General features: G+C 34.9%; 2 protein-coding genes across 5 annotated transcripts in view; one reads left to right on the forward strand and one right to left on the reverse strand.

Moving 5' to 3' along the window:
* LOC135218025 (alpha-(1,3)-fucosyltransferase C-like) overlaps positions 1 to 6,590 on the forward strand; it is an 18,521-nt gene extending 11,931 nt beyond the window's left edge. The window contains exons 4-6 of the mRNA XM_064254171.1: positions 3,603 to 4,009; positions 4,903 to 5,020; positions 6,064 to 6,590. Of these exons, the coding sequence (XP_064110241.1) occupies positions 3,603 to 4,009; positions 4,903 to 5,020; positions 6,064 to 6,265 (727 nt within the window). The 3' untranslated portion in view covers positions 6,266 to 6,590. The remainder of the gene's footprint in view (positions 1 to 3,602; positions 4,010 to 4,902; positions 5,021 to 6,063) is intronic.
* LOC135217950 (uncharacterized) overlaps positions 1 to 20,000 on the reverse strand; it is a 123,650-nt gene that overhangs the window by 46,389 nt on the left and 57,261 nt on the right. For 3 of the 4 annotated variants that reach the window (XM_064254055.1, XM_064254054.1, XM_064254056.1), the window contains exon 2: positions 19,244 to 19,304. The exons of the other annotated variant lie outside the window; for it this stretch is intronic. The gene's annotated coding sequence lies outside the window, so the exon portion shown is untranslated. The remainder of the gene's footprint in view (positions 1 to 19,243; positions 19,305 to 20,000) is intronic. 4 annotated transcript variants of the gene reach the window in all.

The following is a 20,000-nucleotide window of genomic DNA, read 5'->3' on the forward strand; positions in this document are numbered from 1 at the left end:
AGAGAGACGAGAGAGAGAGAGAGAAAGAGAGAAAGAAAATTTTTGCGTAGAAAAAGTGTATTGGTATATTACATATGACAGTGCATGTGAAATTACTCCTTTTGGAATATAATAAGGAAAATCTAATGTGTGTACTACCATGCTCCGTGTATAATGCTTCAATAGAGGTTTTTATTAATATTATTCTGTCCATCTAGGTATATATATATATATATATATATATATATATATATTATATATATATACATATACCTAGATGGACAGAATAATATTATTAAAAACCTCTATTGAAGCATTATATATATATATATATATATATATATATATATATATATATGATATATATATTATATATATCTATATATATATATATATATATATATATTAATAGGAAATCTAATGTGTGTACCACCATGCTCCGTGTATAATGCTTCTCTGTCCATCTAGGTATATATATAATATATATATATATATATATATATAAATACTTATATATATACATATACCTAGATGGGACAGAATAATATTATTAAAAAACCTCATTTGAAGCATTATACCGGAGCATGGTGGTACACACATTAGATTTCCTATTATATATATATATATATATATATATATATATATATAATATATATATGTGTGTGTGTGTGTGTGTGTGTTGTGTGTGTATATGTATATATATATATATATATATATATATATATATATATATATATATATATATATATATATATATATCTATATATATATATATATATATATAGATAGATAGATAGAATATATATATATATATATATATATATATATATATATATATATATATATATATATATATATAATGTCCCAAAAACTGGTCACCTTTTAGCCATGCTGTCTATGAACGAGCAATGCCAAAGGACAGGAATGAATCAAAAGTACTGAAGCAGAAATGCGCACACCTGAAAGGGATTGAGACCCACCACTCATGGCAATAATGACCGCCCTTAGGAAAGCATACAGTGCATGCGCTCGTGTGTGTGTGTAATATACGTGATGTTGCTAAATTACCAGTAGAAAGAGAGAGAAAAATGGCTACAGTTGTTAATGATGATGTTTTTCAGGATCACAAACTGTGGTCAGGTAGTTTTTCTTCATCTTTTTCTTCTTTTTTCGACATTGCGTATTCAGGAACCTGATCTTTTCCTCCTAAAAGGAAATAGTGATGACAACAGCTATGAGTAAAAATAGATCAACGTGAAATGGGGTAACAGTGTGTATTTTATAACCTCCTGTTTTACAATCGAGCCTCTTCTTTCTTGTATTACTGTTCTGTCTCTATCTTCCCTACTGCTCAGCAACACCTGTTTTAGTCACATTCACCTTTAAAAACTACTGACAATAATTTCCTAATAAGGGAGAACAGGCTACGTCCGTACCCCTTTCCATGCTTCAGCCTTGTAAGGTAATAGTCCGAGTCATTGTCATTGTATGATTAACCATTTAGTTCTCCTCCAAGCAGAGTCTATTCACCATCGTATCTACCTTCAAGAGAGATCTTGAAGGAAACGTAAGATTTCTGCCTAACGAACACTTGGTTTTCAACTTGATTTCGTTGTTTCGGTACGAGCTGACGGCGTTGCTATTTCCTGTGATAATTTGAAAGCGACATTCACTCTAGTTACGAAGAAAGATGGTAGAATGGTATAATGATTCGCTTGTGTGTGTATGCGTGCGTGTGTTTGTATTTGTGTGTGCATACTAGTTTCAAAAGAACCTTCTGCAGGCATTCAATTGAAGAATGATTTGAGTAGGGGGACATTTGTTAACAATTGTGTGAAAATGATTTTGAAAAATTAACTGTCACAAACACAAATCGCTAATGAAACTCTCTCTCTCTCTCTCTCTCTCTCTCTCTCTCTCTCTCTCTCTCTCTCTGATTAGCGATCTTTTCATTCTGTATTTCCCATTACCTTCTGTTATTACTTTTTCCAAGGAACAGCAGAATATTCTTTGGGGAAGCTTGAATTTCCAGTCAATCTCCCCTGTGGTGGGCTTGTTCCATATGGATAGGGTCATCTTCTGAATAATAATAATAATAATAATAATAATAATAATAATAATAATAATAATAATAATAATAATAATAACTTTGAGCATACAACGGCCCCCTAGAATGGCTAAAAAGGCTAAAATAGAACGGACGATAAACAAGTTCACGACCGTTCGACGGATGAGCGTCCACACATACAGAGTAGATTTGTCAGTCAGTCGGACAGTCAACTCGAGGTCATTGGCATTGCCCTCATTTCTCGTCCAGCCTTCGTCGTGACAACAACTATATTATATGGAGCGATGGAAACTTCACTGGGTGATAACAGATAAGGATGTAGAGCTACAAAGACTAGCTGCTACTGCGGCAATTCACTTCAAAATAGGAAAGAAGCAAAAAGGCATAACAGAATATGGTCTAAAATATTGCCTATTTAAAGAGAAAAGTCCATTCTTATACACTATGAATAAATCAGGCTAAATTAGACCTGGGACTGGTTCAGTTATTTATGAAATAGACCGTGAAGCCTACTTTCACTATACTCTGTTTTTTATCATCTGTCCATCCGCCTGTGGTGTTTTGTATGGTAACACTGCGTCCCGGGCTTTAGATAGTTACATTCAGCTTACATTCAACGATTTATAATAATATCCTATTTCGAATATTAACGGGTGTAATTCGCATACAGTAAATTATTAAAACACTTTTCAGTTGCAAATGTACACCCAGATATCCTTTTATTTACCTAAAACTTACACATAGGCGTAACTATCTAAAGCCCGGGACGCAGTGTTACCATACAAAAACACCACATGCGGTCATGGACAGATGAAAAAAAAAAACAGAGTATAGTAACACCTTTCACAGGCAGGACACTGGTCTAGGTCTATACCAAATTGTATATCGCATGGAAATTTTTTTTTCCTCATATTTATCATAAGATTTGGACTGGCAACGGTCTACAAATAGCACCGCATGGCCTAACAATGAAATGAATTAGGCTTATATACGTAGTTTATTCATATTCTAGTCCGAGCGCCTGAGATCCTTCCCGGACGTTGGTTGCCCGTCAAAAGAACTTTCGGTAATTCCACCAGTTCATCAGTTTTGGTGAGTGGACTGACTCCGCCCACAAACTGCCGTCCACACGTACGTTTTAACGTCAGTTTCGATGAACTGACAGGGAAACTGACAGGTAAACCTGTGCGTGAATACGCGTAAATACCCGTTCTTGGAAAGAAGCAACAGTTAGGAGGTAAAGGGAAGCTCAGAAAGAAAAGACCACTTTTTGAAAAAGGAAAAAATAAATTAACAAAATAATAAATAATTAGTTTAAAATATAGGTGAATTATTAAAATGCAAGGAGAATAACTGTAGTAGGGTAATATAATGCATTGCATCTTCGCTTAAGTTTAAACAGATTCTGTCTGTTAACTGGTTACTTTTGTATTCATTATCCTGTGCTCCTTAGGATTAAGTAGACTGAAGTCTGACTGAAATATCTGGAATACAGCCTTTGCTTCAGCTTTTCTTTTATAAGAAGATTTAAACTGTAAATATTTCTTTCACGCAGGCCTTTGCGTGCAAATCAGCTGTCATACCACAGTGACACATTAGACCGATACCTTCGTGCAATGGCAGCCAACACTACTCTAGAAGACACAATGGGACCTGACTGGGCAGATTTTATAGAAAGACCAAAACCAGTCGTGTGGATATCAAGCAACTGCAAAACGGACTCGAGAAGGGAAGATTACGTAAAGGAACTCTCCAGATTCATAAACGTGGACAAGTTTGGCAAATGCGGATGGTATAAATGCGGGAAGCCCTACCAAGCATTCGAAGAGAAGTGCTGGAAGACGATCCTGAAAAAGAAGTACCTTTTCTCTCTGGCCTTCGAGAATAGCCTGTGCAATCACTACCTGTCAGAGAAACCTTACAATCCTTTGAAGTACGGATTGGTTCCAATTGTTTGGGGAGGTTAGTTCAATACGCAAGGTATTTTTTTTTTTTAATATCATTTATCTCCAAGTCACGGATCTTAAGGCGGAGAGAAAACTTGTCTATTCTGGTATCTACGCCCTCGTAACTTGTGTTCATCGGCTTCCTATGCCAAAAAATTTATTGTTGACACACCTTGTCAAGTTTACTTTGGAGAAATATTGTTTTCGTCTCTAGAAATATTCCCCCCAAAATTGCATCATGTTATAAAACATTAGCAGAACCAAATATTGCTGATTAAATAAAATCAGCGACAGCATTATTATTCGAGACTTTAGTGAATTGCATTTATATATAGCATGATTTTGTTTACCAAAAGTTTTTTAATTCATTGGGTAACATTTCCAAGTACTGTAAATTAGCAATAATTAGCGAGATTAAATGGATCTTAAAAGCTCAAGTTCAAAGTCAGTAGGTTGTGACGGTAAATATTATTAAATATCAAAACAACAAACCTAGCCTATGAAGTTTTCGTAGACACCCATTCATTTTATATCAATAAAAGGCACTTAATTCTTTTCATTCATTTTTATTGCTTTTTAGGTTTAGATGTAGCTGTGTTTGGAACAAGGCAAGTTATTAACAAGGTTAGGCTATATTTTTCGGATAGCCTAGATAGGCTGGCTTATTCCCCCCTTCATTGCATCTTACCAATATCCCATCTCATCCTTATAAGCCTATCAGTGTTATTATGACCTTGCCAATACGCCTCATCTTATCCTACCCTTATAGGCCTATAAATGCACTAATGAGGGAGGTTGCTGTGCTTATGCGCTTGTGTAACTTGATAAACCAAGTTTCAGTCTGGTGATCCACGGTGGACACTGACCACAATCGAGTAGAATGATGATGAAATCTTTATCTCAAAACAGGTGATGGATACGAAGAGTTTTTGCCGCCTGGGTCCTTCATCAACGCCCGGTTGTATCATCCAAGAGAACTGGCTAAATTACTCAACAAGTTACAAAGAGATCCGGTGGCTTATGGAAGGTAAGGGAACTATAATAGCTGAGTTACTCCTTTAGCTCTCATTCTTCTGATTTTCGTAAATGCCGAAATTTATTGGAGATGTAGAGATGCGAGGAACCCTTAGTTAATAATTTGACATTTTACCAGTCTGTGCTTCAACCAAACTGTGGAGAGATTAGAACTTGTACCTTTCGAATTTGACATGCACTCTTATATTCAAGAAAGTATAAGGTGCTTTTCAAAGCAGGCAATCTCGCCTGGGAGTAAATGATGAAGACAAACTTCCTCTTTAGGGATTTGTCTTTTCATATTATAAAGTCTTAAGCAAGGTGAAATGGACATTCTTCAAATTTTAATTTTCCTTTCCATTATGGGTGGCATCAGATGTCTGTGTGTAATGAATTATGACATTTCTTTTCAAAACTAGCCTTTGGTAGACAAAAGAAATTCTGCCTTTCTAATTTTTGTACTAATGTAGTTCAGTTAAATATGAAAATAGGAAATAAGATTTGGTATGTTGTTCTTGAAGCATCGCCTGGGTAATTATTTTCGATGGAAATCCCAACGGTTAAGTTATGTATACCTTAGTTTAACCAGACCACTGAGCTGATTAACAGCTCTCCCATTTCTAATAAAAACATCAACTTAATTGTCACTGAGTAATTAGAATGTGACCTTTTTAAGAAACAGTACCATTTTTCTTTAATGAATAAGAGGTCGTGAACAAGAGGAAGCAGTTATGAGCTCAGATAGCGTTTGAAACTCTTGAAAAGGATGTGGTTCTTCTTTGCCCTGTTAGCTTTTAGAAGGCTGCAGAATCCTGTTGTATTTTTCCCAAGAAAGTCCTTTAGAAAGAAGCTTCCAGATGATAATTTTGCCTCTTTCTTGACTTATATTCAGTTATCTTTTCAGTTATCACATTTGGAGGAAGTACTGGAAAGCCTTCGTCATGTTAGCTCTTAGAAGGTTACGGTGTCATGTTGTATTTTTTTCCTAGAAAACTCTATAACTTTCCAGCCGATAATTTTGCCTCGACCAAGACTAACATTCATTCATCATTCCAGGTATCACGTCTGGAGGAAGTACTGGAAAGCCCTCGTCAGGGGGAACTTATGTGAACTGTGCCATCGTCTCCACACAGATCCCGTGAGAGGTCATCACGTAGACATACCTGCGTGGCGCCAGAAAGCAGAGCAGTGTGTTGTCCCACCAAAGAATATGTTTAGATCTTCTGCTTGGAAGACAATCATTCATAATAGAAAATAAAAGAAATGTCATTTCACTTTTTGGTATTATGTTCCTAACACTTTCTGCTGCTTAATATCGTATTATCTGTTACCGACTGAACACCTTCCCACAACGAGAACCTACAGTGATTATTCAATTAATATGGCGTGTAGATCCAACTTACGTTAACAGTGAGATCCCTTCTTAGCGCAACTGTGGGGTTTTCTCCAGTTCTGCCTATACAACCTTGTAACAAACAAACAAACAAAATTGTAATGTGTACAAGAAAAGTACAAATAAAGCAGTGTTAAGAATTAAAAGTAATCATTCGGCCAATTATTTCTATAGTCTTGACATTACTTTTCTAAATGTAGGCAAGCAAAAGTTTTAATGGGAATGTAAGATAATCTTCAATCTATGATTTTTTTTTTATATCTGTGGATCATTGAGATCTATCGTCCTTTAAATATCGTTATTTTGCGTTCTAATGCAAACCTCTCACTTGAATCAGCATAATAATAATGATAATAATCATCAGGAAGAGAGGTGAAAATCTACTTTGGTTAGTAATTCCAAAAAAGTTGTCGACAGAAATTGGATAGGTAGCAATCTATCTCCTCACTGTGAGTTAATTAATCTCGGGTGATAACTAGGTATTTGGTCAGTATACTGGGTAGCCAACCAAAACCTTCCTTTCTTTCATCTGTCAATCTCATTGGCTGAGATTTCAAAGGGTGTTGAGAGACAGTACACAGTCCCAGGTTAACTTTTTAAGGATGATCTTAGCACTTCTCAAACAGTATGTCTTGAGTGGTGAAACAGAAAGGGCCTACTATCAAATTGGAACACGATCATGAACACCAGTGGCTAAAATAATAATGATAAATGCCTAGAAGGACTATGAGGATATCCTGGGTATCAGAAAAGAATGAATAACAAAAGGGTTTTCGTATAATTTTCAATCATTAATGTTTTTTGTATATTTCACTGCAGTTGACAGGTATGCCACTGCATTATTATTCATATGCAGTTCAAATATACAACCTTATTGGGGATATGATGATTAATTGTCAGTACGTACATAAATCACTTAAATTAGTATAAATAGATATGAAAACTGGCAATTGTAACTTTTCAACGTTCATAACCAATAACTATCTTCTATCCCGTGTTGGGGGGGCGGGGGTGGTTAGTGCCACCAGTTCACCTCATTCGGTGCGATATAGGCATTACTTAAGGTTCTTTGCAGCGTCCCTTCGGCCCCTAGCTGCTACTACTTTCATTCCTTTTACTGTACCTCCGTTCATATTCTCTTTTTTCCATTTTACTGTCCACCCTCTCCTAACATTTGTTTCATAGTGCAACTGCTTTGAGGTTTTCCTCCTGTTACACCTTTCGAACCTTTTACTTTCAATTTCCGTTTCAGCGCTGAATGGTCTAAGTTGCCCCAGTGATTGGCATAATGCCAAAATTCTACATAAAAAAAATCAAATCAAAACTATCTTCTAAATTATATATCTCAACGCATCCAACTGCCTTACTTCAATCAAAATTATACCACATCCAGGCACATTTAAACCCAAAAACTTTGTAAGTTATTCTTCGTCTGGAATTTTTGCAATATCAACCTAATCAGCTGGTTTTTATTTTTTTTATGTGTTTTTTGAAGCAACATGAGCAAGGTATTTCAGCAAAAATTATATTCTCCCGTTACTGTTCGTTTATCTCATCATCACTGGTAGCTAGTTGACAGACATGAATCAAGAAACGTAATATTTCCGAGAAATTTCGTATACGTATGTATGATTGCACATTTAAAAAGAAAACAACATGCTGTTACTTCTTGGGGCTTGGGGGGGGGGTGAGGAGGATAAGTTGAGACTTGGAGGGGAAACAGTTTGAGTCTTGGAGGTGGCAACTGCCGCCGCACGGAGAAAAAATTAATCCCCTAAGCAAAGATGCTATTACTTTCTTATTCCGGCATCCAACAGAAATGAAAAGTATGGCTGACATAGCCACAGGATAGGTTTTCCATCTAACAATTCTGGGATGAATATTCAACAATTACACTGTTCAAAGATATAAATGAACATTGTCTTCAGGTAATATCGCAAGTCTGGTATATTTTAATCGTTTTAGTCTGAAAGAGTTCCGCTGTTAATTGTCTTATATCATAAGCGTTCGGCCAAGTCATTTTTAAGTTTGCAGCGATCATTATATACTAGAATTCTCGTAGCAATTGTAAATTACACTTACTGGCTTTGATAGAATATCAGTCATTATTTATTTCCTAATTATTATTATAAAACTGAGCAGACGGTCATACTACAGAGGGCTCTTAAAATCTTACACCACAGTTACCTCATATAATTGCAAGCTATAGCAGTTATCATGTATATCATTATCATACGTAAAGCTTTAAAATTATTTCATATATATATATATATATATATATATATATATATATATATCTATATATATATATATATATACACACACACACACACACACATATATATATATATATATATATATATATATATATATATAGATATATATATATATATATATATTTACTATCCATTTGGTCAAAGTTGATCATGTTCTGTGTTTGAATGATGTCTGCACCTTGTTTTACAAAATTACTTCACAAAACCTCACGAAGACTTTCGATTTTCATGAGGGCAACCCATTTTAGTGATTGATAATTATGAAATTATGTCCATTTAATATGCTGCCGCCATACTTTCAGTTTAAGGCTTTCTAATAACACCTAGTGAAACTTCAACTTTTACTCTAAAGTCTTGACATTCTTTTGACATTCGTATGCCAGATTGTGTTACCAGACCTTAAAGGCAGAATACCTTTAGGATTAACCAGCTTTAAATAATACAACATCCTTCTTGATTATTTTTACCACTAAATTATAATTTAGTCACAAAAGTATTTATATTGTCTAAATTTTGTTAATGAAATGTTTTTGTATTAAATTTTAAAAATTATTTACAATAGCTATGTATTGCAAAAACCCTGAATTAAAAGATGCTATGTAGTGGTTTTGTTTTTATTTGTTTTAGTCATTTTTGCCGGGACAGTGAATGAGAAACAAACTAAATTAAATAAAGATGAATATTTAACTAATTTTTCATATTAATTTGTTGTTTTTTTTACATCTTACGTGAAATCGAGGGTTAAATCTTCATGTAAACAAAATAGTTTCCATTTACTCTTTTACGGCTGTTTGGTTTATATTTATTTTAGCTCTTAATAGATGTCACTAGTGGTGCCGTCTTGAATCGTCAAGGGCTCAGAATTAAATATGAGAATGTTAAGACACCGCTATATAGGTTGAATATCTAATTCTCCCTGTTATAGATAAGAAGACGTAATGTGATGTTCCTCAAATGGCTCTAATTCTAAAGCTATAATACTGCACGTGACAACTGCATTGGTTTGTTTACTTTTTACCCGTTTTACATTTTGAATGATGCCTGTACTTAATTTTACAGAAAGACCCAACAAAAGCTCACAAAAATATCGAATGATATTTTGCACTATGACTATTTTAGCACTTGTTATTCATAGATAGTTATATATAATTTACTGCTTTTATATTATCATTTTAGTGACTATCAATACTTTTTAGTGTTTTACTCTTGGTCAACTTTCAATGTATATCTAACTGCTTTTTACCAGACATTCATGGCAAAACACCTTTCAGGTCTAATCACTTTTAAGTAACAAACATACTTAAAAGGAAATTTTACCTTAGATTTATAATTATACATTAATAATTTTTTCATGATTAGTCCTAAATAACATTACAAATATTTATTTTTGGGAAAAATTTGAAGACTAGACAAAAGTTATATTTTGTAAAAGCCCGAATTGACAGTAGCCATGTCATGTTTTTATTTTAATTTAATTTAATTTGGTGATTTTGCAACAAAACTGAATATGAATTAGTTACAGAAAGTAAGGAAATATTTAGGAAATATATTTTGTACTATTTTGATAAAGATTTATCATATGTGACGTAAAATCGAGGGTTAAATGTTCGCGTAAACAAAAGTTTTGTTTCAGTTTTTCTCTCTCTCTCTCTCTCTCTCTCTCTCTCTCTCTCTCTCTCTCTCTCTCTCTCTTTTAGTGTTATCCGACTTACCAAGGGTAAAGTCCAATATAATAATCTTAATGAAAGCGCTTTAAAAGTTGAATAACTTATATGTTCATATTCTAAATATTAATTTATATTATTATATTGTTGAATGAACCACTGTTTAACTTTGTTAAATATTTGCTTAATAATGAGTATTTAAGTCAGCCTGTGGTTGCGCTTATTGACGTCTGCTTCAATCATCTGTAGCATTCTGTAGTATACCTATACCTAATCACTAATTAACAGTGCGTGACCATCATACTGACTGTAAGTCTCCCTTTATGAGTATATAGTAGTATTCTGCGGCGGCCTAGACTATGGCAGTTGCGGTTATTCTATGCAGTTTTACCTCCTGAACAAGAATTTTAAGTCATATTTATTCGGACGACCGTAATTAACACCCAGGGACTCGTGCTAAACACGGCGAAATACATTTGACGCCCAAATTCCTGGTGGCTTTCGTATTTACGGGGACGAACGGTGCGGCAGATTTACCGTCATGTCATCCTAAAAGTCATGACAAAGACTAAATTAGGTTACCCTGGAAATTGACTGTCATGAGCCGTGAGGTATCATGGCCGTCCCCATTAGTATTAGCTAGTCTAGGCAAGGATATAGCTTTAACGAATGTCTATATTAAATCGCGGTTTGGTAGTCTCAAATTATTAAAAAATATAATTTTTATGCTGAAAAGTTTGAACCTTTAAAGATAAATACCTTTGTTAGATTGTAATGAACACAAACGCACAACCACGCCTCTCCTTATGGATTTTACTCCTGCCAATAAGTTTACAATTCCACAAGTGTCTATCCTACGGATAATTTAACATATGGTAGATCTAAGGCAAAATAATTAGCCGTTACTGAATGCTCACGATAAAAAATGAAAATCCTGTTCCTTTTGAGGACAAAAATTCAAGAAGAATTTGTCAGATTGTCACATGGCCGAAACGAAAGAACCAAATGGCCGAAACTCGAAAATGAAATGACCTAGCGTTGCCACACCACACCACAGTCACCACGTTTGCGTATTCCCCTACACCAGAGATGATTTCCCCCAAATTTTCCTCTACGCACCAAGACAAGTACATTTAAGTTTAAATTCATATTGAAAATAAGAATTCAAAATTTCATGTAAATAAAAAATTAACTCAGTTAACGAAAATGTGCATGAGAATTATGGCATTTATAGCATATGAAAATAAATAAGAAATTTCTTACTGCAAAATCATTGATTCAAAGGATTAGTTACAAAACTTTGTTTATTTTAAAGAGTAAAAATGAGATTTTACCAGAAAAATTATAAACACATATTAAGTTTATAATAAATGTTAATACCATTATTGTTATGTTGGACTGCTTAATATTTTTCACCGATACTATTTATATTAATGATATTTCTACTCTATCTAGAATATTAGACAAGGTATTTTTAAGGGAAATAAATGAAAATCCCCTACATCCCACTACACAAAGGTAAATTTCCCCCGAGGTTACCCCTACCTCCTATGGACATCAGATTTCCCAACCGTAGGGGAAGCCCTCTACGCGTGTGGCAATACTGCAAGTCACACCTGAAGACTACCATGACCTACAACTGCAACATAAACCAGTTCAATGGGTTAATTTCTTATGCGAAAAAAAAAGAAAAAAAGTTCTGCGGGACGCCACGTTTAGCACCAGCCCCTCTGGATTAACGTGTGTAAAAACCTAAACAAAAGACGGTCAGTTTCTGATATCATATCGGTAATTTTTCAGTTTATCTTAAACTCACAATTTTCAATCGTTTTGGGCAAAAATAATAATAAACGATATCTTCGTGCATTTGTCTCCTTCACATACCCCGGTTCATTCAAGCAACACCTGATCCTGAATTCCAAAATCCAAATAAGGTTTCAGCATAGTCCACATTTTCACAATTCCAGATGAAAACAACAAAAGACGTTAAAAATATGCTAGCCGTCCAAACACACTGGGGCGACGAATAATGAATGTCGAAACATGAACACAAAAAAGTTGGAAATTGTAGTTCGATTTGGTAACAACACTAATTGGTATCCGTGGCCACCGACGGTAACAAGCATAGGTATTTGGAATAGATTTTAGTATGTTTTTCTTATTAAGCATATTAAGGGAACTGAAAAAAAATCGAGTTCAGAGGAGAGGTTTACTCATTTAAATTAGCAAAAATATCCGTTAAATTTCTAGGAACAATCTCTGGTTTTCAATCATTTATTTATAAAAAATAATACTATAAATACTGTATAACTTGGCGTTCAAAGGCCCTATAATAATTAGCGCATGTCTATAGAACCCGGTAAACTGATATTTGAAGTCAACCCGGAATTCCTGGCCATCGTTTTAAAGGTAATCAAATTAATTCTCAGCTTTAATCTAATGTATCCTTTGTTGGTTTTTATATATAAATAGCGGTTGACACCCCAATAATAATCTCACTGCGCTGAAAAATTGAATAACGAAACTTCTATGATGACATCTAAATTAAATTCGGCGACAAAAACTTCATTTAGGTATACCGCAGTGATTCAATATGCTTCTAATGCCATTTACATATAAAAACCATCATATGATACATCAATTAAAGCTGAGAGCTTTACCTTTATAAGAATGCCCTGATGTGAAAAATATCTCTACAAATAAGGAAGTTATTGAGGGTTCCGTGAGTTCCCTGTTTTCTTCAAAAAGCAGTTTACGCGGTTCTAGACATGCGATATAGGCTACTATTGGGGCCTTGAACGCCATTTGTATAAAAAAAAAAAAAAACTACAAATGATATATCAAATTAAAGCTGGAAACTTTACCTTTATAACGATCTCTTAATATAAAAAATATATACACAAATAGGGAAGTTATAGAGGGTTCTGTGAGTTCCCGGTTTTCCACAATAAGGTTCCGGGAACAAACCTGGCCGTAATTTAGCGTAGTTTATGCTAAATACATTTTCTTTATTCATATAAACCAAAGAAAACTAATAAGAATATTTCTAAGCGGTAACTTAAAAAGGTCTTATATGTGTCTGTATTATAAGTATGCAGTCCAATTTCTGGATAGTGATATCGCCTTTGAAATGTGTGAAAAGTATTTTTGTTAACTTTAAAGATAATGGAAGCCTGGTAAACATTTACCCTATAATACCTTGGTTTCTAAAATCGCCTGATGCGCATCAGTGCTTAGGTGGGATTTTTACTTTAACTTTATTTCCGTCAATTCATGTTAAGACGTCAGTGTTCAGACGTTAGGACGGACAGGAATAAAATTTTAAAGATGAAATAAACTTGAATATAAGAAGAACCACTATCTTTAGGTAGTTAATCTGAAAAGGTTTCGATATCGATTTTTTTTTTATTTAACAACACGCATTTAAAACTTGTTATAATGTCGTGCAAAAACTCGTTTTAACTCGACAAATATAGCTATATAGTACTGTTTATGTTTATTAAAGCGTTTGGAAGTGAAATATTATTGAAAACGTCTTTTGTAATCAAATGTAACTACATTTAAATGAAAACGGAGTGGAAAAATCACAATTACGACCAAAGTAGAACCAAGAGTAACATTAATCAGCAAAAGAAGTAACAAGAAAGGAAACCAGGAAGAAACAAAATTTAAACAGACAAAAAAAAAGCAGAGTAAATAAGTAAGGGCATTCTCAAACATGTTACTCAAAGAGAAGACAGAGAATTAAGTACGAAAGAGAGAAACAAATGAAGCAACGAAGGAGAACAGGAACCAAGTAACTGTAAACACGATAAAAGATATTCTAATCTTTGAAATGCAAGTAATTCTTCCTTCTGCAGCGTTCACAACTCTAGCTCAATGCACTGCACTTGTCTAAAACTTCCATCTTTTTATATTTACTCCAACAGGACAATAATCGGCAGTTTCTCCCCAAATTACAACTATAAACTTGCTTTTCTATCTACTCGATACCAAGACCAAATCTAACAGACTCTTTCTCCGTTATAGTCTCTTTCCGATGTAGGTCTACACATGTGAAATTCCTATTTGGAAATCACGTAGTCTTTTTTAAAGTCAAGACCCTTTCAGACCATAAAGACAAAAAATTCACCCAGTTCTCATTCCTCTTCAAGAATACCATACCTACCAGCTCCTCATACCTTTCTCGGTCACTTATGTACCTTTCCATTTAAAGCACCCAGATCGTTCGCCCTTTTACATTCGACCAATCCAGCAAGATAGTTTCCAACTTTGCCTGAAACTCTCTCTCTCTCTCTCTCTCTCTCTCTCTCTCTCTCTCTCTCTCTCGTTATTCTTTCCTATTGTTGGGATATGCCCAGTGGATATCACGCTGAATTCCTCTTGCCTCGTTAAATTTTATCCAGGTGTGTGAACATTTTTTAAAGCTTCATAGCCTCTAGGTATTGGTTCTGTAGATAAAGTAGTCACTAACCACTCCTTCCCCCCCCCCCCCCCCCCCCCCCCCCCCCCCCCACCCCCCCCCCCCCCCCCCCTCTCCCACCCTTAACTTCCCATTTCCCAGACGCAATCACTATTTTTCTCTCTAAAGCTTGAAGCTAAAGTATATATGTTGAATTATCTGACATATTTATCTGAAACAATAACGTAATTAGTAATAGACACTCCGTTTTGGTCACTCAAAAACATTAAGTTCACGAGATAATCCGCTAAAATGGTGGTCATGATTATATCTTAATCCTTCAAGAGACAACAGCCATATTTGCATGAGTGAACTGTGTGTACAAGTATGTATCAGTCACACGGGAGAGTTGCTTACTTATTGCAGATAAGCTGAATAAGGACAGGTCACGATTCCTAATATGCAAGTTTTCACATTCCACGGTGCCTTAGTGTGTTTAAGTGACTGAAAAAAAATCATGAATAGATAAATTTTTCGTTGACTAGAGTACGAGTTATTTTTTGTTTCTGAGAAAACATTTAAGGCAAATCACTTGTTATTTATCAGGACATGGTTGGGGAAATATTCTTTTTTAATCCGTTGGATGCAGGCAAATAAGTTTCAGATTGCAAATGGGTTGGTATACAACATTGTTGATATAATATAGCGGGAATCCTTTAAGAAATATGCATATCAACAACCAAAGATTTATATTTTTCGTAAACTCATAATCTTACACAACTTTGCAGTGACTCAAATGCAAAGCTTTGATTGTTTATTTCAAGATGTCTTACTTGAAAACAACTTCGCCCCTTATAAATCTGATAAGAATGAATGTATCAGTTAGATAGTTACTTTTCAGATTATTGACTGGCATAATGATAAGCTTCAGTTTTTTTCTTTCTTTCTTGCTTTAGATTATTGGCTAGCATAATCACTGGCTGAAGTTTTTCAGATTACTGGCTAGCAAAATAAGAGGTTGAAGTTTTTCAGATTACTGGCTAGCAAAATAAGAGGTTGAAGTTTTTCAGATTACTGGCTAGCAAAAGAAGAGATTGAAGTTTTCAGATTACTGGCTAGCAAAATAAGAGGTTGAAGTTTTTCAGATTACTGGCTAGCAAAAGAAGAGGTTGAAGTTTTTTTCAGTTTGATGGCTAACATAATGACAAGTTTAAGTTTTTTTTTAGATTATTGGCCAACATGAAATACAGGTTGAATTTTTTTTCAGGTTAATGGTAACATAATGACAGGTTGAAGTTTATTTTTTTTTTTTATTACTGGTTAACATAATGAGAGGTTGAAGTCTTGTACATTCACTCCTATCGTTCCAAAAACTGTGACTGGCACCATTTAACCGAAGTGGATTTATCTAGGACTCAACCTTGACCTTGCCGTTCAAGAATGGGTGTAGAGTGATTGCCGTTATTTACAGAAGGCATCCCTTTTCGATAATAAACTGTACGTTAATTAAGGAATGTTTAGGTATCCGTGTACGTGCGCATGATTACGAGCTTAATAATACATATAAAACAAGAATAAACAGTACATTCAAAGATGACATATGAGAGAACGGGTGGTCATCAGTATAATACCACAATTCTGCCACGCTAAAGACAGTGATGGATCCTTCTAAAGCACTTTAGAAATACCCCCTACAACCTCCCTCCCCGGCACCCACCTTTGAATAATAGATAATATCAATTATAAGATGCTACCAGAAACCACACTTAACTTCTTTCACTAATGCTCCCTACATGTCTGAAATTGAAGGTACCTTGGCTTCCAAATTCGAAATGTATTGTTTCGACCTCGTACTATGCCGATGCCCTTTTGGACAGTATGGATCCATTGTTAATCATTGCAATAATACTATAACATTCTTGCCAGTAAGGCACGGATACTTTCAGAAATATGGTCACTTGGAATCGTGAGGATAAGACTTGCAGCTTATATGCAAGACCAAAAGGCCAAAGTCTCTTTGTGGACTGTAGAAATCAGGTCAGATTTTCATTGTTAGCCACCAGAGGTCAATCGTTTGCAAGAGGAAAAATACTGCTTAGTTTTACCAAGTTTCATTTCGTAAACAAGAAAAGAAAAGGCGAAGCAATAAAAGGATACTTTTATCTTTTATGTTCCATATTGTGGGCATCATGCCACTTTGAGGGTGATTTTCTGGGTACCATACCACTTAAATAATAATTTTTTTCTGTTGTTTTACAGCTTATGGGCACCAAGCCACTTCATTCGTTTAGTGTGAAATATCATCTTCAAAAACAAAAAAAAAAACAAAAAAAAAGTACACTGTAGTGAGATCTCATCTCCATAAGTCAACAAAAAAAAATTCTTTTACTTCGACTTCGTGGTCTTTAATGAGCGCAGTTTATGTAAGCATCACGTCCTATGTCCCCCAGCAGAAAATTATACCACACGATCGCTCTGTTTACATTAGCACGCGAGCGCCCATCTCTTAAGAACTTTCGATTGAATAACGTAATAGAATAATGTAATAATGTCGTCGTCTAAGTTCTTGGCAGCCCTTAAGGTGAACACGTCGGGAGAGACATGGAATCATTCGAAAACAGTTTTGATGATCGCTCGTGGGGGAAAACAGACAACAGCGCTAATTGGGATCGAGGCGTTTTGACGTCTGTTGTACATTCTGGCTGTGTTATGCCACTTGTCATTCACGCTTCCCTCTTTTCATTTCGCGGACGAGCCTCCAATGAGGAGACTGAATCAGTATTGAAGTCGCGCGGAATTGCTATGTAACTTTTATATTCAGTGGCAAGACTTTTATTGCTTGACTTGTCAGTACTAGATTTAAAAAATTTTTTTACTAGATCTTTTAAAATATTATATTTCAAAATATTTCACGGTGGCATTAATGACACAACGAAAAGAGAGAGTGAGATAAAAATAGTCTATTCTATAGTTGATTCTAATCAACCGTGCATTTGATGTTTAGGCCAATCCCTTACGACGCTCCTGATTGGCTGTTGATAAGCCAATGACAAGGCTGGAAGCGCCTAATCTCTCGAAAGAGTTCACATAGGCAGGATGTATGTTCCACCTCTCCTGGGGGATACTTTTGAAAGACGTGTCCCTCAGGAGAGATGGAACGACGCTCCTGATTGGCTGTTCCACCTCTCCTGGAGGATACTTTTGAAAGACGTATCCCTCAGGAGAGATGGAGCTTACATCCTGCCTATGCGAACACTCTCGAGAGAGACTGAGAATTTCCAGCCCTGTGATTGGCTTATCAACAGCCAATCAGGAGCGTCGTAAGGGATTGGCCTAGACATCAAATGCACGGTGATGTGAATCTACTGTAGTAACAATTTCTGACGCGTTTTGCAACACTCATTCTGAAGACCAAGAATATTCAATGCATTATCATCAAAAAATTAAATTCATAACCAGAAGGACCAGTATTCGAACCAAAATTAGATGCGTAGTAACGCCAGTGCACCTTACGTGATGCACCGTAGGCACTACTGACGGTTTTTTTTGCAACGTCCCTTGAGCCCCTGGCTGCACTTCCTTATCAAGCCTTTCGCTTTACCCCCTTTCCATTTCCTCTCCTCAATTTTGCTGTTCAACCACTCTAACTCCCTCTTTTCAACGTCTATAGCACTGTATGGGTGATAGTGCCCCAATCAAACAATCAAAATTAAATGGATCAGTTACTGGATTGAATAAAGGATTTAGACGCCTTCAACTCTTCAACCAAAGCAGGACGAGGCCTCTTCAACAGAATCAGTGGCGCCAAAGACAAATAAAAAAATGCAAGAGTACAGTTATTCACGAAGGGTTCTGTTAAAGTTCCACGGACAACTGGCAGGAGAGGGGCCGATCTAAAGGTTCTATATAGCAAGGAGAATCTTGAGGAGATTAAATACAGAAGTCGTTCTCGGAAACAGGCATGAATGGAGGGTCAAGTGTATTGACTACTTGGTTAAGTCGGTCTGAAATTCAGGTGTGGTGATTAATGCAGTTTTTTATTTTAGAAAAAAAAAACGCTTTCTGTCTCTGTCTCTTTCTCTTTATGTATATATATATAATATATATATAATTATATCTATATATAGTACATATATATATATAATATATATATATAGATATAGATAGATAGATAGATATATTATATATATTTTATATCTATGGTTATTCATATGCACATAAAGAGAGAGAGAGAGAGAGAGAGAGAGAGAGAGAGAGGAGAGAGAGAGAGAGAAGAGAGGCTTGAAAGAGCTACCTGCATTAACACCATATATATATATATATATATATATATATATATAATATATATATATATATATGTGTGTGTGTGTGTGTGTGTGTGTGGTGTGTGTGTGTTGTGTGTGTGGTGTGTGTGTGTAAACCCAAAAGAAACGGGACTAAGACATCGGAGAAATATGATAATAAACAGCAAATTAAACAAAGTCCAGCCTTTGTCACTTACCTTGGGCCAATGTTGGAATAATTCTGCAGAGGCCTAATTGCATTCGGGAACTGTGAAGACTCTGAAAAAGCGTCAGCATATGTTGGAATTACTTTCTATTAACATGAAACACATGATTTTAGACTCTAACGATCTCTAACTGAGCTTATTTGTAATCTAAATAGATATATTATGAATTTACTGACTATCTCAGTGGATATAATTAAAACTAACTCTAATAATAGCAATTTATTTCATTTTGGTGATGACAAGACTACGCTAACTTCAAAGCGTAACATCAAAGGGTTGTGCAGTGTGGTTATAGCACTTCATTATTGTTTGGTGAGATTCTGATTTTAATTCAAAAAAGATAAAAACTACTTTAAAATTCACACTCTGGTTATATGACTTAATGAATAAAAACTTCCTTCAAACTCTCATTCTGGTTATAAGACTTAAGCGAATAAAAAACTACTTTAAAACTCACATTTTGGTTATTACTTAATCATTTTTTAATGAGATTTTGATTTTAATTTAAAAAAAGGTAAACACAACTTTAAAACTCACACTCTGGTTATAAGACTTAAGTGAACAAAAACGACTTTAAAACTCACATTCTGGTTATAACTTAATCATTTTTTAATGAGATTTTGATATTAATTTAAAAATATGATAAAAACTACTTTAAAACTCACACTCTGGTTATAAGACTTAAGTGAATAAAAACGACTTTAAAACTCACATTCTAGTTATAACACTTAATTATTTTTTAATGAGA

Source organism: Macrobrachium nipponense, chromosome 9 (assembly GCF_015104395.2).
Source record: "Macrobrachium nipponense isolate FS-2020 chromosome 9, ASM1510439v2, whole genome shotgun sequence".
NCBI lineage: Eukaryota > Metazoa > Arthropoda > Malacostraca > Decapoda > Palaemonidae > Macrobrachium > Macrobrachium nipponense.